Here is a 20980-nt window from a genome sequence, read left to right on the forward strand (position 1 = left end):
TTTCAGCTCCAGTGTTGTCTAAATGATATAAAACACCTTTCAGGTCTTATGTTTCCAACATAGGTTTTGCCATAATTCCTCACACACACACTCACTCATACACACTTTCTCTGGTTTCTCCTGATCGTATTCTGCAGCGTCCAGGAGAGCCGGGTCTGATCCGCTCAGAGTTTAAGGCTCTCATCTCCCACCATTTCTGCAGCGAGCGCACATCGCCTGCACCGGCCGGAAAGCTCCATCCATGTCACTGGCATTACCTCAAGCCTTCATGCTGCGTTTGTGCTAAGCTAAGCTCTTTGGGCTCAAGAATCAGAGCTGTGTGTGTCTGCATGGATATAATGTCAGATTTTGTCAGTTTCTGGCATTTTTTGCATGTTTGGGCAGCAAAGAGCACGTCTGGCTTTGTATCCACGAAGCTACATGTGAACTTTAAGGCATAAAAGCAAAAAAAAAGTCAATATTTCAGCTCTGCTTCCCCTCTCTCCTTCCCTCTGTTCGGCGCTGTCCTGCGTTTTAAATCTTAAATCCATTACAAGCCATCCAGGATGAAGCAGGATGCAGAACATGTGTGAAATACAAACACGGGCAAATTCAGGGCAGGAAGAGCGTCTTCAAAGCCAGAATGAAATTACCTGTGAAAATGAAAGAGAATATACATGAACAAAATCCCTATAGAGCCTATGGAGATAAGAACATAGCATGGGGGGGAGAAAGTGTATGCACAAACCGATTTTCACGCTCGCTGTGATTTCCAGCGCGCTCGGGGTCGGGTCGAGCTCGTGAGCTGTAAGCAAGAGCATTGATCCGCCTCGATGATCGTATCAAGGTGGCGTATCGACGGCGTCGTGTTTTACTCTTTTGTTTGTCGTCTGCGGCCTGAGAGGAATAATGGAAACGTAGGAGAGGTATTGGCAGCGCCGAGACGGGCCTATTGACGAGCTGTCAGAATTGATTACTTAGTCAGGCCGCGGGAGGAAAGGCGGCGAACAGAATGAGAGATAACGAGAGGAAAATATCTAAAAATAATGCGCCAGAATGGCTGCAGATGAATCCCTCTGTCTGCGGGATTAAACAGAAACTTTGTCTTCCCTTCAGTTTGTGTGTTAATATTTTATGGTTTAATAAGCCTCATGTAACAGCCTGGTAATGATTCTAACTCTTCATTTGCTGCTGTGTGTGTGTGTGTGTGTGTGTGTGTGTGTGTGTGTGTGTGTGTGTGTGTGAGAGTGAGAGAGTGGTCACAGCAGCAGTGGAGGGGTTTGTGGTGATATAATTGTAAGCCGGTATTGATTGGCTCCCCTTGTTATTGATGAGGGAGAATTTAATTCAACCAACTCGTTTGTCAACGTGACACTGCCATTTAACAATGAACTCTCTCTCTCCGTCTCACACACGCACGCACGCGTACACATACACACACGCAGACACACAGACACACACACGTGCATTCAGAAAAGATCTTGTCCTTCTATATTAATACAGGGCATCCTATGTCTTACAGGCATGTGTCTAAAATTCAGGCCTTAAAATGTCTTAAATCATTTTTTAAAATGTAAGTTATCCTTGTACATGTTAATGACGGATCTTAATCTCATATCCTGTGTTTTATTCTTTGTTTTTTTTTTGTTGGACTTTAATGTCAGGCTAAAGTTTGTGTCACATGCAGACATCTTCATTGGATTGGGTGACTTGAGCCGGTTGTGGCTACCGCTAACTAGCGGCTAATACACCCCAGCTAGCTAGTGTAAAGTGTGGACTTATCACCGGTTGACTGGGCGACGTTCATCTTCACTGTTGGCTCATTTCTCTTGCCAACTCTTACAATGCTGCATTTATTCTGTGCTAAAAGGTTTGGCACTACTACTATATAAAATCTTCTTTTGCACATTTTTGTCAATCTTAAATCTTAGATTTCATTGGTAATGGTCTTAAAAAATCTTACATTTTGTTGGTGAAACCCTCAGAACAGAAAACTAAATCTTGGCAAGTATTTTATTTGAGTTTTTAGTGCAGATATCTTAGTGCACTTGAAATAAGACAAAAATAACCTGCAAGTAATTTTTCAGAGAGAAATGTGAGCTTGTTTTTAGTGACTAATTCCTTAATATTGATAATGGCAGATTATTTCCACTTATCATGGAAAAATATCTTGTTTTAAGTGAAATAATCTGCAAATTGCACCTATATTTTTTTCAACATGAAGGAATAATTGATTTAAAACAAGTAAATGTTGCAAAAAGTTATTTGTAAGTTAATTTTGACTTATGTCAAGTGGACTAATATATTTTTACAAGAAACTAGACTAAAAATACTTGATACAATTTTGTTTTGGCAGTTCTGTAATAAAGATGTTTACTTACTGAGAGTATATTTATATATTTTCAACAAATTGATGTATGCATGATATTTCAAACCATAAATAGTTGTTTGTCAAATATTTGTAGTTTTAAATGTGTCTGTATTGTTTTCCAGGTTATCTTGGCTCCTTGTTTGCATTGATTGATCAGAAATGTATTGTAACCAATAATCCTCTGAGAGAGGATTCAGAGGAAAAGGAAATATTAACGAGGCCGGCCGTGCGTTGTGTTCCTCACCTCTTCTTTAGATCCACACTTCTCCCCCCTCGACACACACACACATCCCTCCTCCTCGCGTTGGACGCACAAAACACACTATATTCTGCAAGAAATAATTGCTTTTGTCTGGAAGGAGTTTGTATCGGGGCTCCTGTGCGCTTGCCCTCCTCTGTGGAAGGGGGGGATCATGAGGGACAACTGGTCGTTTCTTTATTCGGCCTCTCCCTCCTCCTCCTCCTCCTCCTGCTCCTTTTCTTTTCGCTCCCCGTGCCTCTCGTTGGGCACGCGGATGTCATCTGTCAAATGGGAGCAGCTTTTTTTTTCTCCAAGTTTAAAGGGGGGTGGAGGGATCTTTTGTGATGTGACGTGTGCCGATTCATGGTTGAGATCAAAAGCTGCAGCTTGTAACGGAAACGGCTCCAAATTAGATTTAAGATTAAGAACAAATGGCAGCGAAATGAGCTATAAATTAGATCTAAAAACATGACGGGGTTTTTCCACTTAAATAAGGTGAAGAAAAGTTGTTTTTATAAACAAAACTTAAACTGTTGATTCACTTTAAGCATTCAGTTCTTTTTGTTAATATTCTGTAACATTGTTCACTTTACCTTTAAATGTTTTCCAAATTTATCAGATTGTGAGGATACCTCTAATCCACAGATTATCTGACAGCTTTAGTTCTGGACTCGAGGTTCCAAATCTTAAACTTTTCACCAAAGTCGCTTTTTAATCAAATATTTCCAGTACTTTTCAGTCTAGTCTCTAGTGCAAATATGTTAGGACTGTTGAAATGAGACAAAACTAACCTGGGAGTGACTTTTCAGCAAGATATATGAGCCTGTTTTAAGTAAATAACCCCTTAATATTGATTAAATAATCTCGTGGCAGATTAATTCACTTATAACTTGGGGAAATTGTCTCGTTAGTGAAATAATCTGGCAGGGAAACTAATACATTTTCATCATTAAGGAATTCCTGACTTAAAACAAGCTCCTATGTAAATTAGTTGTCTTATTTAAGTGTTCTAAGGTATTTGCACTGGAAAACAATGCAAATACCTGGTAATATTTTTTTGTTTTTTGAAGTGTGAAGACTGAATGGTATTTGAAAATGCTCTTTATTTACTCCATATTTACTCCTGTTTCCATCTGAAGAAAAGAAACCTCAAAGCTTTGTCTTCTGCATGCATGTCTTTTCCAACACACCTGAGTTGAGTGAATGCCTCGTCACCAGGCCTCTGCAGAGGTGGTTGATGAAGGAGTTGAGCCTTGTGTGTTGGTGCAGGGATGCCTCTAAAAGATGCAGGATGATGGCTTTGGAGAACTGGAGATGGGCAAACCCGGTCTAATTCATTCAGCTCAACCTGACGAGAAGAAGAGTTTCCAGTCACACTGCTGTGTAGCCGCCTTGGCTTTGGAAGAGACATTGCCTTGGGTAAATAAGGGAGCATCAGCTCCAGCCCTGTTTGGTCCTAAAAACATCGGTCTACCAACGACAAAAGAGAAATCCTACTAAAATCCTACTCCACTCCATTTTAGTTTACATTTTGCGAAGAAGGAAGTTGTGCTCAGCGTCTTCTTCTGAGGTTTTCATGTGGTTTTTCAGTGGTTCTTACTGTAGTGCCCCCACAGGCGAGGATGGGAACAGGTTTTTCAATTAGTTTGGATCATTTGACTCTGTGTGAAAGCCAGCGACAGCAGCTCAAAACGTAACAAATGTTGTTACGTTTTGTAATTTTGGTCTCCAGTAGAACAGAGTGTGCCGGTCTATCAGGGGAAACACCCTGAATCTCCAGCACCGGATTAATGACCCTTTGACCCCAACATGCTCAGTTTGATCTCCAGCAAAGCCAGGCTTCTACTGGATCCTTCGGACATCTTGAAAAGTGTTGTGGCTTTAGCGATGCAACTCCAAGCTACTGCACAAAATGACTGAAAGACCATAGCTCAGCATTCAGTTTATGTACTAGTTTCTTTTTTTTTCTTTTTTTTTTTTTACATATAAACATATAAACCATTCCAATAAAGAGGAAGGATATAACTTATTTAAAAGCAGTCTTAGTGTTTTTAACAACACGGAAACAAGAAAAATACATGTTGGGAACCACTTTTGGCTTTCAGCTTCAGTTTATGGATCAGTTATTGGTGCATGGCCACCACTTTCCAACTTCCTAGAGACACCCCTGTTATTCAGTTACCTTATCTGTATTTCCTGTAGGGGTTGTTACAGCGGCGTTTAGTCCAATCTTGCATCGACTTCAATGAGCTGCGGGAGTTGGTAAAGTAACACCCAGCAGTAGAAGAGCGGCGCCTCCGTAAAGTGAGTAAACCGGGCCTCTGATGATGCTGCTTCCACGTAGCAGGTGGTTCATAAACCCTCCTTCCTCTCCCTGCATGCGCATTAGCATTGGCTTAGAGCCCGGGGCCTTTCTAACTATGAGCGCCATAATTGATCGATAACTTATTAACAGCTCAGTCTCACCTCGGAGTTTATACGGGAGGTGGGAGACGGAGAGCTGCGCGCACTTGTGGTCGATTTTTCTTCCATTGACCGCGATATTTAGCGCATGGATTTTTCTATTTAAAAAAATCCATGTTGGTGATAATCTGGAGTGTAAACGCAGTGCGTCGGAGAGGAGAAGAAGAAGAAGAGAAGGAGGAGAGAGAGGGAGAGAGAGAGAGAGGGGTTATGGCCGGGAGGCACATTCACCTCTTACGCACAACCCTTAATGGGAAAAGCATGCAATTTAAATTCAACTCAGCTGACATTTTACGCACATTTTACGCATACACGCACGTGGCCTTCCAGAGCCCAACATAATTACTAATTTAAGAGCCGCGCGTGACCGTGGGGGCTTTGATTAGGTGTCCGCCTCTGTGGAAAAGAAATACATTAGCCGAGATCTGCAGGTGACCTTGTGCAGGCCGGAGCTGCGTAAATCCATACAGAGAGAGGCAGAGATCCACCTGCTGAAATATGCATCAAAGGTTCCTCCCCTTTGAATTCATGTCCGCACATTGTGAGGAGCGGATCGATCTCTCTGAGGCCGGCGATGATGTGATTATTGGCTTCATTATAATGAAATAATCAGATGATCAATGGCTGGATCTTGTACAGGATCATGGTGATAATGAAATGTGAAGCACGAGGTTGTCTGATGGGTTTTAATGTGTTAACACGCAACAATACGGAATATAAAGTGTGCAGAGGAAGTGTGTGTGTCCTTGTATGTGTGTTGGGGTGACGGGGCTCGGGGTGGAAAGGGGAGGGAATATGGGGTAAAAGCAAAGGGGGGGCTGGGTATCTCTCCGTCTGTCTCCCGGAGAGAGCGCCGAGCCGAGCCAGAGTGCGTTCAGGCTGCGCAGCGTCGGAGCTGAAACCGCTGGGGTTCCCAAAATAAACCGAAGGCACCCCGACCCTCACACACACACACACACACCCAGGGAGAGAGAGAGAGGAGAGGATCCAGGCGGCGGAGAAAAGACCGAGGATGGAGCAGCAGAGCCAAAGAAAAGACACCAGAGCCTGAGAGAAAGCGCCCTTCCCCTCCTCTTTTTCTCGCTTCCTCAGCTGGAGAGGAAACGGAGGACCGCTGCGCTGATTGATATGGATTCTCTCGTTTATTTTTCTATCGATTCTGCTTTAATTAGTGACCCCCGCTAGAGAAAGAGGAAGAGGGATACAGCGAAAGGAGGAGAGGGAGGAGCGAAAGTCAAACAGGGGGTGCTGCCTGCCTACAGCCTTACTTTATTATTTCATTAATTCTTTACCAAATAATGTTTTTACGTTGCATTATTGTGTCGCTTTGTGTATTCTTCTGCAGACTAGCCAGCTACTAACCAAATCTTTACCAGAACCAAAAATTAAAATCAGCTCCACTCAGATACGGACATTTCTTTTTTCTTTTCTTTTTTCTTCCCGAGGATTCACGGGTGGACAGTTTGAGACTTTTACGGACAGAACTGGAGGAGAAATCCGTTTTTATTAAACCCAAAACCAAAGCAAAGAGACGGAACCTCACCGGGCTTTACGCACAAACTGTGTCTGCTCCGACTGTTCACATGGGCGCAATGAGAGCAGCTCTCATCCGGGCTCAGAAACCTCCAGCCTGCTTGGATAACCACTGATCAAGCATCGATCACAAACGTCCACCAGATCTGGAAACAGAGCGATGTAAATCTGCCGAGGAAGAGTCCAGACTCCCCGAAGGAAAAACACCTAAACTTCCTGAACTGTCCCAGCGTCCTCAAAGCGTCCGCAGAGCAGGAGAGCAAAGCCGGCAGGCAGGCCAGAGAACGACGGCAGGACCCCGGATAGAAGGAGCAGCGAAGTGAGACCAGAATAAACCAAAAAAATCCAACGACCACCAGGTCGACAGAGGACCATGTTTGTCCCCCTGCCGGTCCCCTTCGTCTTTCAGAGAACAGCGTCCGACTTCAGCGCCTGGAGACTCAAGTCCTCGCTGGTCCCGCGGTCCAGCCCCGGTAAGCTGCCTCTCCTGCACACAGCCAGTCCCACTCAACACGTCATTTAGTTATTTTACCTACATCCTGCTAAAATTGGGTTAAATTGTTTTCAACTTACAGCAGGTAAAATTTATATATATTCACACTTTCCCTTAAAAAAAATCTGCTTTTCAGTATGTTGAGGTTGCAGAAAAAAGATAAATCACAGCAATACTTTGAGAATAATTTTAGTCATTTACTTAGAAATGTTTTTAAATCATCAAAATTGTTCCGATGAGTTTTCTGTTTATAATTCACATTAATTCCTCTGTTTTACAGTGAATAAAACAAAAATATGTAATTCATATTTCATCTTATTTTTTAAAAATCGCTCCCTTACTTACTTGCATTTGGAAAACCTTCCCAAAAAAACTGTGTGCATGAATATTTAATCTCATTAGCATCCATCAGAGATCGTTGCTGCTCCTCCATCCATCCCATCTGCCTCCTCTCCTCTCCTCCAGTCTTTCTCGGCCGGGTTCGGGGGTGATATTCATGGTCGTCTATTGATCAGGATGTATTGATCCCTGACTGTTGGGAAAACAGGAGTCCAGTTAGAGAAGGGAGAAACTTTAACGAACTAGAAACGATAACGGTTTGAGTTAAAAATCTGTTATTTGGAGTAAAATAAATAAAACTGATTGGGTTTGAAGTGAGTCTGTAGGTCAGTAATCGCCTCCCTTTATGCTCACTTAAATACCTCATCACTACTTTAATGATGCTTTGGTGAATTGCTGATCAATACCCTGCCGCAGCTGTAATGCTTTTATCAATGTCTTAAATGTTTCTACTTGTTCACTGGGATATTTATGCCGTTTTATTGCTAGAGCTAATAAGAAAACCATTTAAAAACTCAAATGAAGCTATAAACTGTTCACGTTTGGATCATTTTTAGTCAAAAATAAAACCATTTGACAAACTGGATGTATGCTGGTCCGAGCAGAACCATGCGGCAGTAATTGAGGTTATCAGCCTAAGTAGGCGTCAGGAGGAGAGAAACGCTTTCTGCTTTGACAGGCAACACATAACCGGCGTGCAGCTTCTGTTTTGGAGGGGGTGGGGTCCCTTCGCCGGCTGGGCCTCTAAGAAATTAAAGTTAAAGGAGCAGCAGAGCCATGGAGTGATTGGATGAATAAGAGAATGGCCGGGTGCATGAATGAATAATGAGTGAGTGAGAGGGTCAGCAAATGAACAGGTGAGCTCATCGGTGAATGGAAGCAATAAGAATTAGAGATTGTTTGTTTGAAGGAATCCGTCGATTAAAGGCGGAGTGTGAGTGAAATCTGACCAGCGTGTAAAATGTGAGCGTTTGAGAGCGAGCTGGTTCCCCTGTGTGTTTCCACATGTGAGGAAAGAACGGGTTGGAGTTCCTGCTCCGGCTGCTTTTTTATTTAAACACATTGCTGTGATAAGCAGCTGATACACACAAGAGAAATAAACTGTACAAGAGTGCAAACACTCATCTGTCCATTTTTTTCTCAGTTGTTTCTTCTTTTCTCCGTCTTTCATCGATGCTCTCCAGAGACACACAAACAGAGAATCTGCTGTTTCCTGTTGTCTTTCCCGTTTCTGTGAAGTAGGATTCACTCGACACGGAAATGCAAACTCTCCTCCCGTCTGCGGCTCGTCCCCGCGGACGGACGGCTTGCAGAATTGGATTTTCTTTTGGTGTTTTGGTCGGGCCTTGTAAGCCACTTTAGCTAAATCTGTTACCCACAGCCCTGCTCTGATCTGAGACCTCACTGTGTGTGTGTGTGTGTGTGTGTGTGTGTGTGTGTGTGTGTGTGTGTGTGTGTGTTTTGTGTGAGTGTGCACCGATCTGGGTGTGTCCCAGATGAGGTGAGTGAGTAAAACAGCTGACAGCGGCTCTTTGCTGTATCTAAACTCTTTGTTTGTCAGCCTGAATCTTAAACTGTCCAGTGATTAAATCACTGATTTCAGTCCAGTTGCACAAACTGAAACGCTCTGAGGTTCTGCTTTAAAATCCCTTATTTAGTTGATCAAATTACATTTCCGAACTCTCACACTGCTGCAGGATGTCTGTTTGCTCCCTTTCAGTAAAATAAATCTTGTCACTCTGCTTTACTAGCTTTGGAAAATTACAGAAACATGCTGAGGCTTTTATAAATGCAAACATAATCAAACTGAGTAGATCCTCTAACTCCTGATGGATAATAATCTTTATGTAATCAGGTTTGTCCCACTGAGATTAAAAAAAATCTCTTTTTCAAGAAGACATGGCTAAAGAATGGCAGCATACAGTTGAAAATAGAAAATATTCAGTTATAGCACATAAGAGAAATACAATAAAATACATTCATAGATACTGAAGTAAAGCATTAAAGTGTGCAAAGTCAAAATCTGATTTCTGTCATGTTTAAGGCCTCAAACTACTGATTACAAGTTAATGAAATGTTCTTTATGGCTAAAATGGTTTGATCCCTACTGGCTCTAATGTAAAACAGTAAAACACAATGAGTACCCACTTTATTTAAAAAAAATGAATTTGACTTAATTTTACATCAAAGAATAAAAAATAAATTGCACCTAAAATACAAAAAGATGTCAAGATATTAGAATATTTTACATTTTTTAATAGTTTTTGTATACAGTGACATTGGGCCCTGTCTGTGTTAAGATTACCTGCTTAAATATTTTAATTTTCCATTTTTTTTGTTTCACAAGGTAAACATGTTATTTAGTTTAAATTGTTTTATTATGTTAACAGTGTAGAATTTCCCCAATACAACAAATTTATTGTTAAAAACCTAGAAGACGTATTCACAATGAAAGTAAAGAAAAAATCTTTTTAGGTTTACCGTACCTCTCAAACAAAAATAATGATGTTTTTGGATAATTTTTCTTGTTGGCTTGACCAACATTTTGTCTGCTGGAGTCTCTAGTTTCTAAGTGGTTCCACGACAAAAAGGCTTTAGAAACTGCATTTGAATAGGAAGATGTATGCTAAGCTGCTAGGCTAATGTTAGCTTGCTTCCTCTGTTTTGATAGGACTTGTTGATAATTTCTGCTTACAAAATGTTTATTTTGTTATTATCACTTAAGCGGGTATGGAAAAGAGTTTTCACCTCATTTAGAGCTTTGCGGTTTGCGCATGAAATATTAGTGGAAATATATCCCGATATGTATTCCATTAAAATGTGCATACTTTTAATTTTTTTAATTAAGTTAAGAAATTTGCCACTAATCTTCAATTCATTTGTTACTTTTTCTGCATTCCTTTTTGTTGTTATGTTTACCTTTAAGCTGAATGAAGTAAAACGGTCTTTGTCAGTTCTGCACCTGCTGTGATCCTCAGGAGGAACTCCAACATCTCATTCACGTCAATCACAAACCAGATGGAAAACAAACAAAAGAATAAAGGGAATCCTCTTTTCCCCAAAACGCAGCCGCTTTCGTTTTTTTGTTGATTTTAGTCATAAAACGCTCTGCAAGCCAACCATTCTGTCAGAATTATATTCAGCATCAGATGATCGCTACTAAGAGTTAAATCCTCCCTTTTTGTGCAGCTCGGAGATCTGATCAGAGGGTTTTTATTCTGCTGTGTGGTTTTCAGAGGGCAGGCAGGGCGGAGAGGGACCTGTAGCTGCCTCCGCTTTGTCCCCGCTCTGCAGCACAACAAAGGAAATCTAAATGCTCTTTTATTTTATGTACACTGCTGTAAAATCCTCCAGGGCCAGTGTGGCCCATATAAAACTGAGAGCTGTCAGATTCTGGATTGAGAGAGATGCTTTATTTATGCCGGCCACTCTGAGAGTCCTCCTGTTCAGGCTGCGGCTGCTCCGCTCCAACTTCTCCGTCATCGATCTTCTGCAGACGCTGTGAAGTGAATGTGATGGGAAGCCATTATCTTTCATGATTATGCCAACAGAAACAAAGGGAACAAAGAGAGAAAACAGCTCCTGGAGGTTAGAAATGACCACAGTAAGGAAACAATGAGGCTGTGTTGCAGTGGCAGCGCTGCAGAGAAACTTTTATTGCAGAGTTCAAAGCACAGACCTCCTGCCCACACATGCACTAACCTTCACAAATACATAAATGCAGTTTGTGCTGCTGCAGGCCTTCAGCAGATCCTTAAAAAGTCACGTCTTAAATCATTGTTTCTAAAATTAAGGCCTTATAATGTCTTAAATTCCTTTTTTTTAAAATAAAAAATATGTTGGCCTTAAATTGGTCTTAAATGTTATTGTTGCATGACTATTTAATATTGTATATTCCATGTCGGGTAAAAGTTTGAATTGTGCTCGAACATCTTTGCTTTACTTGAGGCAGTTGACTCTAGATTGACGCTACTGCTAACTATAACACAGATTTTTTTAAAAAGAAAGCAAATACAACTTGGAAGGAACTGAAATTTTCAAAAACTTTAGATTCAGTTCAGATTCAGTTTATGGTACAATCCTGACAGAGATGAAACGATGCAGAACCTCTTTCTGCATTTTAAAGAAATTTAAGCTGATGTCTTATTGTGCATTTTTTGTGCATTCGAAGTAGGTCTGTATTGGTCTCCTGAGCTGAATAGCTAATTTTCTTATGTGAATAGGGGGCAGATATTAGATGTTCACACTTATTTCTCCTCCTTTTCATTTATGGTTTTTTTCAGTTGCTACATACACTATTCATATTTCTTATTGAGTGAATGAAATGAAAAACGAAATTGAATGAAATGCCGTTGGTAACTAGCCAGCTAGAAACTGTATTTTATTTCTGACCTGTTCCAAACATCAGGTCAGAAATGAGCAACTGGCTAGCTAGATAGCTAGCTAACTTGATAGCTTTTTGGTGTTTATAATGGTTAAGTGCAAATTTACTGTCAGTTGCCAGGACAATATTTGTTGGTTCATTTTGTGCAAAAAACAAAACAAAGAAAACCTCACAAACAGACCCCAGATGTTTCATTGTTTTTGCTATGCTTGATTGCAACATATCAAGATCCCCCAACCATTTTTGGTGTTAATTTTTATTAAAGATCTTAAAAGTCTTAGCTTTGACTTGCTGAAGCCTGCAGAAACCCTGTGCTGATAACTACCTGCCCTCGCACTCCGGATCCTCACCTCTCTGAGCTCAGCAGGGGGTTTGTGCGTCTGAACTCCACCTAACTGAGCCTGTGTAGAGGTCGCCGTCCGTCGGCATTAATTGCCTTTCTTTGGGTTTGTGCGTGAAGTGGCAGACCTTTCCCACTCGGATCGTGGGGATGTTTGGAGGTGTTGGCCTGATCCGATGTTTGGATCATGTCAGAGTGACTGTGTCTCCTGGGCAAATAGCCGAGGGAAAATGAAACCCATGCAAACTGGAATTAAACCCAGCAGACGGGCGCACGATTTGAAAACTGCACGTTGAGGTCGGTTATGGATCGTTCCGGCGTGTGTGGTAAACCACAAGCAGCTCATAGCTGCCCATTGTGCGAGTGGTTTTAACCTTCCACTGGTATTGATCAGCCGACATTGACTTCCCTTCCATAGCCGCGTCCGTGTGTGTGCGGCAACGTGAACGGTGATGGTGGATGTGTAGGAATGTGAGAAGGTGCATTCATGTGCACCTGCCTTAGTATGCATGCATGTGTGAGTGTGTGTGTGTGTATGGATCGGGTTTTAAAAAGGGGCAGCGTTTGTCGGCGAGTCCCGGTGTTAACGTGATTGCGAATGACAAAGCGTCCAGGCGGGTTTGTTAGCTCCATAATGGGGAATCAATAGACACAACACAGATGTCAATACAACATGCTTTATTGCGTTAAGCTGCCTCACTCCCACACTGAGCTCTGAAAACACACACACACACACGCACACACCATCTGAGGATGCATCTTTAGCTGCAGGTCGAGGTGCATGAAGGGATTAAAGTACATGAAAACTTTGACGGTTATAGATTGCGTGTCTGACAGGAGTCCATCACATTTACACCCTGACCGTTCTATGATCGTTATTCTTCCTCCATTTTCAGTATTTAACTTTCTCTTCTAAAAACTTAATGGTGAAATAAAAAATCTCATCGGGAATAACATTTGAGAAAGAAACCAAGCCTAATCAGAACAGTTTTACTACATTTCCCTACTAATAATCTTTTAATTCCTCTTTTGTCGTCCTACTAAGCTGAATTTAAGGAGTTTGGTATTGAAATGTACATCAGTGTGAATAAAGCTCACCCTGATTGTTTAAGTTACTCAGTGGGATTAATGAAGTTTGACTTTTTAGTGCTTAAAAACTGAACATTTTTAGAAACGAGGGATTTAACCTTCACTTACGTTAACCTCACTATCTAAACAAACACATAGTCATCAGGTCTGATGCTTTCTGATGGCAACACCAGCTTATTTCTTAATTATAAATATTTTGCTGGTTATCTTTTGCCAGTCTTTTTTTTACAAGAAAGAGAGAATATGAAAGAAAGCAAAGTATGCTGCATAAATCATGTGCAGATTTATTTTACTGCACATGACTTCAGTGATTAAAAAATTAATTCTTTTTTTCTGATCCACACATGCTCATATATTTACCTGCATTCCAACTGACATTTACTTGCTTTGTCTTTCCAAGTTGCTGTTCGACTACGCCGTTTTTTGTACCTTCTGGCATATATCTGGTTTGACCTTTCACCTCTCTGCTTGGCACAAATGGTAGAAACCTTTTGAATCGGTTAATTACCTGCCAGAGATGTGGCGTTGAGGCCTTGGCCAGTGTTTTTTGAGGTGTGCAGTTTGGAAAGGGTTGTTCCTGAAGCTGGATGTTACTCTCCTTTGTGTTTTCCAAGATGAGATTTGAGACTATTGTCCTATTTCAGCACCTGGTTGGTTTCAAAATTCATCCGTTTTATTAATTCGAAAGAAAGTTCTAATTAACTGGAGGTGGAGTGGATTTCCAACTATTTGTGTGTTTTTTTTTATTATTTTGTAGAGTACATCTAAAATATTTTGAAAAAGAAAATGCAGCACAAGGCAACACTACTGGCTGCCATTAGCAAAGCAACCAATCCAGGAGCTGCAATAATTTTTCTTGATGATTATTGGCTGTACCACCAAAAGACAGCAGAGTTATTTAAAACTGCAAAAATCTGTAGTGCTAAGATGGTTTCTACTGTATTAACATGTATTTTGTGTTTGAACTAATAAAATAATAGTGTTTTTGAAGGGGATCTCGCGTTGTGATGCTTCTCCCACCTGTTTGACAGGCCTGTCATGGCGTTCTCTGCCACATCTCGACTCCTCCCAACACGTTTCTTCTCACAGTGGCTCGATGAAACCTTTCTCTACAGACATTTGGCTGCAAATTTAAGTCAGTTTTGAAGGGTTGGGTTCCTTTTCTGGTTGTTCCATGTCACAGAAACCAGGTCCCCGGGCTTTTCCTCAACATCTTTATGAATGTCTTAACTTCATCTTCTTGCATTAAAAGTGATTAGTTTAGCTCTAGAAAATGGTATTCAGCCAAAACCTCCGTCTAAAATTTATCTTTTGCTGCCAGTTTTGCAAAAGAGATGCCAAACCATAAACCCAAGTCGGAAAAAACTCAAACTTTCTGAAGTTTAAAATCCAATTTTCTCCAGGAGACAATAATTTTTTTCTACATAAAGTACTTTATACAGATAAATACTGCCATAGCTAATTAGATGCATCGTGTTTAATGTGTTATTTAAAGTCTCACTTGTTCACATTTTGTCTTGTTGGAAATGGTGAGTAACATTTCCCCTCATGGTCACTTCCTGCTGTGCAGATATGAAGGAATATTTCCCCCTAACTGCCAAACATGGCCGCCTGAACTCTGCTTCCCCTCGCCGCTGTCCACCGATCTGTCCATTCAACCAGCTCAAACTCCCATTGTTACCGTGGTAACATCCATAGGCCATTAGACACACATATAGGAGAGGAAAAGAGTGCAGGTAAACAGTGTCCTGCTGCACATGCATGCCGCATTGGACAGTCAACTTGATGGTTGGCCCTAATGGCCCCAAACACCATTAAGGGCTAAATTGGCTGTACTGGGTTTGTCTGGCTGCCCCATGCGTCCTTCTCTCTTTGGGTATGTAATCAGCGATCATACGCCACCGTTTATGAGCACAGGGCCGCCATGTCTGTCCAAGGAGTGTTTACTCCTTTGGTACTTTGTGTGCGTTAATTTTCCCCAACGCCTTGCTTCAGTGGCTGCATGCGTTTATAAAGCCGGTGTCCATTTTACACTCCTGCTAAATAATGAATCGCGGCCGCAGCGGGGGGACCTTTTCTGGTTTAACACCGCCGCGCGCCCTTAATCGAATGCACTCAGCGTGCGCGGCCCTTTTGTCCGACAAGGTGTCTGTCGATAGGCTTTCTACTCACTGCACATAAATGCCATAAAGAACGGCGTGCCTATTCATTCGAATTCCTCCCTCCCTTGCCTCGTACTCTTCCTCCTTTCACCTTCTCCTTCACTTTTACTCTCTGTTTTGGTCTGAGATGAAATGTGGCGAGTTTGGATGAAGATGTTGGGGTGAAAAGAAAAGAGGACAAGGAAGGCTTACAACTGGAAAAAAAACACGAAACCTCAGTTTGCTAACTTCAATATCAACCTTTATCAACTCTGTAAAATCTATGGTACATGATCAATATGTCTGCTTTTAAACTGTTGGCTTATAATCTGAATTATAGCACATTTACTCAGTATGAATATGACTTTGTTTTTATTTTTTGCTCTCTGTTGTATACTTTTAATATATTCTGAACAGATCGCTGTTGGAAATCAGAATTTCTCCTCAGTCAGCTGAGATCAAAGTTTAATGGTTATGAAAAAGAAAAGTAATTTTAAACTATGAAATCAGAGTCACGTAGTTAATGATTATTTTGTCTCAGATGTTGCATTAGCCTGATAACCTGATTGGGTTTAACTGGAGTTGCTCCTTTTAAAAAAAGAACAAACTTATTTTCTGCTCAGATCATACAAATTAAAACAAAATTTCTTCAGAAACATTATAAACTTTGTGGTTGTGAATTTTGGGAAATGTTTTATTTTTACCAAAAGGAGTCAGAACATTGACTGAATGCAGTTTCACTTCATGCTTCAGGCTTTTTTTTAACAAGCTGACATTGTTGGCTAATTTGCATTTCCTCCTTCTACTGATTGTAGGAGACTAAGGATGTTTACTCAGCGACTGAAATAATAAAAAGTAGATTTTTCAAAATAAAAGCATGCAGAACTGAAATTTTCCACTTTTCGAGGACATCCTGACGTCCCGATTTTTCCCATTGGCCGTAAAATCTCAGCCTTGACCAAGTAGAAGCTGTTCAACTAAAAGTAGCTTCTTTAATTTTGTTTGTAAATGAATTCATCATTGAACAAGCAATCACATTTAGGACTGAGTGACTTCTACACAATAGGTTGTTTGAACAAAAACTTAATAATCAACTTTAGTTGCCAATTATGTGCACAAACAAGCAATTTGACTTCAGTTCCACTTTGCCCTCATTGAAGACCTCTTTTCATATAGGTATGTTTATAAAAATCGTTGTTAACCTTTATTTATTGCCACAAAAGTATAAATAATTGACTAAAACCTGAACTTTGCGAGCCATATTCTGAGTTGGGTGCCTGCAGATCGTCTGTCCTTCACCTTGCCATACATACAAAACAATTGAAAGCATCAAATTTGAAAAACATTGGAGGGACAGAGGATTCAGTATCGATTCTCGCTGGATGTAACAACAGAAATGTCCTCCTGCATAGAAAAATTGTTTTTGACACGGGGTTGTTGCAGAACTGACCATGAAACCACATTGCTAGATCACAAATTCAGTCCGTTTGAGCAATTCTGTCTGTTAAATCTGCCATAAAAATGTCTGTTTCTCTGCAGACTAATAAAAGAAGCAACACACAGAAATCTGACTGAAACAGCTGCCACAGTTTAGACTGGCCAGATGTTTCCATGCATTAAAATAACAAAAAGAATATGCTTTTACATTTGTTTTCCTGTTTTCCACAAGGCGTGTGTGATGTAGCAGGTGTGAGTGTGCTGCATGTAATGTCCGTCACTGCCTGCTGCTGGTGTGTGTAATCCAAACGAGCCGGCCTTTTGTGCCAACCTGAAGGCAGCGATCTTGTTCCCCCGCCTGCATGAATAAGATGGAACGGGGCTTTAGAAAGGCTGCTGTCCTCCTTCACAGCTTTCTGACATAATGAAGCCAGCGTGTGATCTCACACACACACACAAAGAGCCTTCCTGTGGAAGTGTGAGCGAGCTCGTCTGGGTGCTCGCTTAAAGGTGCAGGACTCTTATAGAGATTGCAGCCCGATTCCTGCGACTGTGTGTCTGGTTGTCTCATCTACGAGTGTTTGCATGTTTAGGTGCGACTCTGTAATCCCATCTGCGCAGAACGACTGCGGCTGTTTTCCCTCCTCATAGTCAAGTGGACTCGGTTCGGTTGGGGAGCAAAATTGCAACATTTGTTACATTTTCAGCTGCTGTGGTCCTCTTTCCCACTGCACTGTGTCAAAACCTATTCCTCTTTTCGCCTGTGGGGGCGCTGCACCAAGAACCACTGAAGGAAATGACACAATAACCTCTGAAGAAGACGTTGAGCGCAACTTCCTTCTTCACTAAACAAGAATGGAGTAACATCCGATTTTAGCAGTTGTAGGATTTCTCTTTTGTCTTTGGTTAAAGACAGCGAATCATTTCTGCTGCTAGCGCTAGACTAGAGTGTTTGTTTTGGTTGTATTTACCCAGAATGCCCTGTGCTGTAGTCCTCTTCCTGCTTTTGGAGCTGTCTCAGATCTGCTTGGTGTTCACATGTGCATTCGAACCACACCAAAGTTCACTTCAACCAAACCAACACCGAGGTTTGTAGGGAGACCAGAGTTCCCTTTTTTGTTTTTGATTGCGCATTCACACCTTCCCAAACAAACTGGAATTTGATTAAAGCAAACTAAACCGTTCTGGTATGAATGCAAGCTAAGTTTGTATTGAGAAAAACCCACACATAGCAAACCAGCGCGTGTCCTTTGTCGGGCAATTTCCATGCCTGCAGGTGTGTCCGTGTGTTTCTAAGCAATATAAATCGCCGCAGTAACAATGCGTTTCTTTCTGCCACTGATACATTTAGCTAATAAAGCCGGATGACAAAAGTGGGGTCAGATAGATTGGATTTCACCTCCTTTGTGTCCCATCGGCTGGTGGTCAGCGCTGTTTTGGGGATAGAGGGAAGATTTAGACCCCCCAATTTAATTTAGCAGACAGGAGTTATGGTAATGAACTTGGGTCAGGGAGAAGAGGGCTTGAGATGAGAGAGGAGGGAAGGGTCGGGGTCCCCCGATTTACCAAAGGAACACCACGTCCTTCCTGTCCCCAACCCCTCCCTCCGTCCCTCCATTGAGCTTATTGAGGGGCCAGCAATGACTGCGTTTTTTTTTTAAAGAGAAACGAGTAATATCATGCAGAATCTGAGGGGGGGTGGAGGGGCAGCATGTATGCACAGAGACAGAAGTAAAGTGACAACAATGGAGGATGGGGAGTGAAAGGAATTGTTTGGGGTGGTGGGAGGTGGACAGGCGGAGGGTCCGGCCCCTTTTAATAAATCTGAGTGCTCTGGTTAGTGCTTCAATCTCCTGTACTCAACTAGCCCACATCTCACACGCGCGCACACACACACACACATGCACGCACACACACATGCCCAAATCACATGCACTTACTCCCTATGACTCATTTTCACTCACATTTGCTTTCAGCAGACTACGAGCTCAAGGGCTTTTAGAAGGTGTTTTTGCCTGATTGTACAGCTGATGCTGCCCCTAATTGGACTATTTTCCAGATTTGAGCTTAAAAGAATGAAAACCAGTTGCATTTAACACTAATTTGGACCGCCCGCCCTCCCATCCTTTGAACTTTTCTTTCGGTGGACAGTCTTTCCTTAATTGGCTCGGCTGTCAACAAACTGCCAGAAAAGTAAAAAGTAGATGTGTGCAATTTCAGCAAGCGTAAAAACAGACTGCGAGACGAGCCGGACGATGAGCCACTCCCATCAAATACCTGGATGAGACGCTCAAAGTGAAGTGAATCCAGCTTTGAAGCTTTTTAAGTGCCTGTTAAATGAAAGCAGAGAAAACAAACTACTGGCTGTATACCTTGCATTTTTGGGTCCATTTTGTGCTTGGAAGGTGTAATTTTCTTATTCGTCAAGCAGCTACAGTTGAGCTTAATAGCAGAAAATCTTTTACCTGTCAGACGCATCAACCGTAAACAGCAGGCTTTGGTCTCGGCAAATAGAAAGAGCAACAGCCTCTTCATAAACACTCCGCTTTGCACCAGTGTTTAACCCCCATCCAGAGAACTAACGTCTTACAAGGAGCCGTAACTGGAACTCACAGATGTGTTAAGTTTTGTAAATAAGTGGAAGTCAGACCCATTCAGGAGTTTGAATGCTACTGCAAGTCATCGACTGGCTTTTTCTCTGGATGTGCAGTGAAGCAGCAAATCAGTCTCAGCTTTAATCCACTGGCTAATGAGGCAAATCAAGACGCAGGTTTCCACCATCTGGTTGGAGTGAAGCGAAGAAGCTGCAGTTTCAACAAATGAATACAGTGTTGGCTAAATAATGAATGGATGGATGGATGCAGTGGTGGGGACATGAACCAAAATCTGCTAACACTCTATCAGCAAAGCTAATGTTTCATCTAGCAGTTTTGCTAACTTTGAAAACGTTTAGCACACTTAGCTTCCCATTAGGTTCTCAGATGTTCAAACTGTTCACTCAACATGTTTACAGCCATAACTAAAACTTTTGTGCAGATTTAGTTTTCTGGATAAATTCTAAATTGCTAACTTACTCTAATTTATTTAGATGTTTTGTAAACTTCGAGCTGAATCAAGTTCAATAAGGGTTGTAGTCTTCTAAAGATATGATTTTGTCAAACTATATCTTTTAAATATATACTGTGAAAGACTAGCATTTAACCTTGATTTTAGGGATGCCTTATAGATATTAACTGAAGATGATAAAATCATATTATTCCAGAATATTTTTATGTATTAATCACAAATTAGATAGAACTCGCATTCTCCTCCTGTGATGCGGCGCATCAAACGTTTATTCTGTTCCCAGAATGCATCGCTGTAGTTCTACACTAAACGGTTTACAATCTACTGACGTCCTGCGTGGTTTCTGATCAAACAGTCAGCAAAACTTAACCATAAAACTGAAGCCATGACTGAAAAGTCTTTTAAAAAATCACTTCCTGAAGCGGAAACCGTTCAGAAAGGTGTTCAATAAGTGGCAAGTTTTCACGGTTTGGTTTCCTGCATGCTTAGAGGTTTTCAGCTTGAACGTCCCTCATTTAAGTGAATTTGTCATCAGCAGGAGTAGGATGATGCCACAGCATATTTTTTAAATGATTTATCACGTGATAACTAAACTTATCACTCAAACTGGGAACTCCACAATTGCAAAATGGTGTGGGGGTTTTATATAATCAGAATATCAATAAAGTTTTTCACACATTTGTAATGGAAATGCAGCTAGTGAAGAGGAAACATTGAGTTAGAGGTGCTTTCCTCTGAGGAAGGAAAACAGAGAGAACAGGAAGTTAATGGCTGCAAACCTCCATGAATGGATCCTGATCCTGTTTGAGAGTTTGATTCTCTCTGATGGCGACATGAACTGCACCGCAACACAGAAACGTAAGAAACAGCCAAGATTTCAGTCTCTTCTTATGTTATAAGGAGAATAATCCACACACTAACCAATTCTGATTGATGCAATTAAAGAGCGCCATGGCAACAGAAAACTGGAAGAAAATTAAACTGCAAAACTGAGGTAGCCTCCAAAGTAACAAACCATGTAATGTTTGCTTTAAATGTTGGACATATTCCTTATGCAATGCAGTAATTTTTTAAGAGCCGTGTTTTCCTGACTGTTTCATTTAA

General features: G+C 41.3%; 1 protein-coding gene across 4 annotated transcripts in view; it reads left to right on the top strand.

The window, feature by feature from the left end:
- The window catches only part of pou2f2a (POU class 2 homeobox 2a), an 81202-nt gene that overhangs the window by 10496 nt on the left and 49726 nt on the right, over positions 1-20980 (top strand). The window contains exon 1 of one of the 4 annotated variants that reach the window (XM_016675323.1): positions 5905-7060. The exons of the other annotated variants lie outside the window; for them this stretch is intronic. Within the exon in view, the coding sequence (XP_016530809.1) occupies positions 6961-7060 (100 nt within the window). The 5' untranslated portion in view covers positions 5905-6960. Of the gene's footprint in view, positions 1-5904; positions 7061-20980 lie in introns of those variants that run through there. 4 annotated transcript variants of the gene reach the window in all.

Source organism: Poecilia formosa, unplaced genomic scaffold (genome assembly GCF_000485575.1).
Source record: "Poecilia formosa unplaced genomic scaffold, Poecilia_formosa-5.1.2 Scaffold112, whole genome shotgun sequence".
In the NCBI taxonomy this organism is placed as follows: Eukaryota; Metazoa; Chordata; class Actinopteri; order Cyprinodontiformes; family Poeciliidae; genus Poecilia; species Poecilia formosa.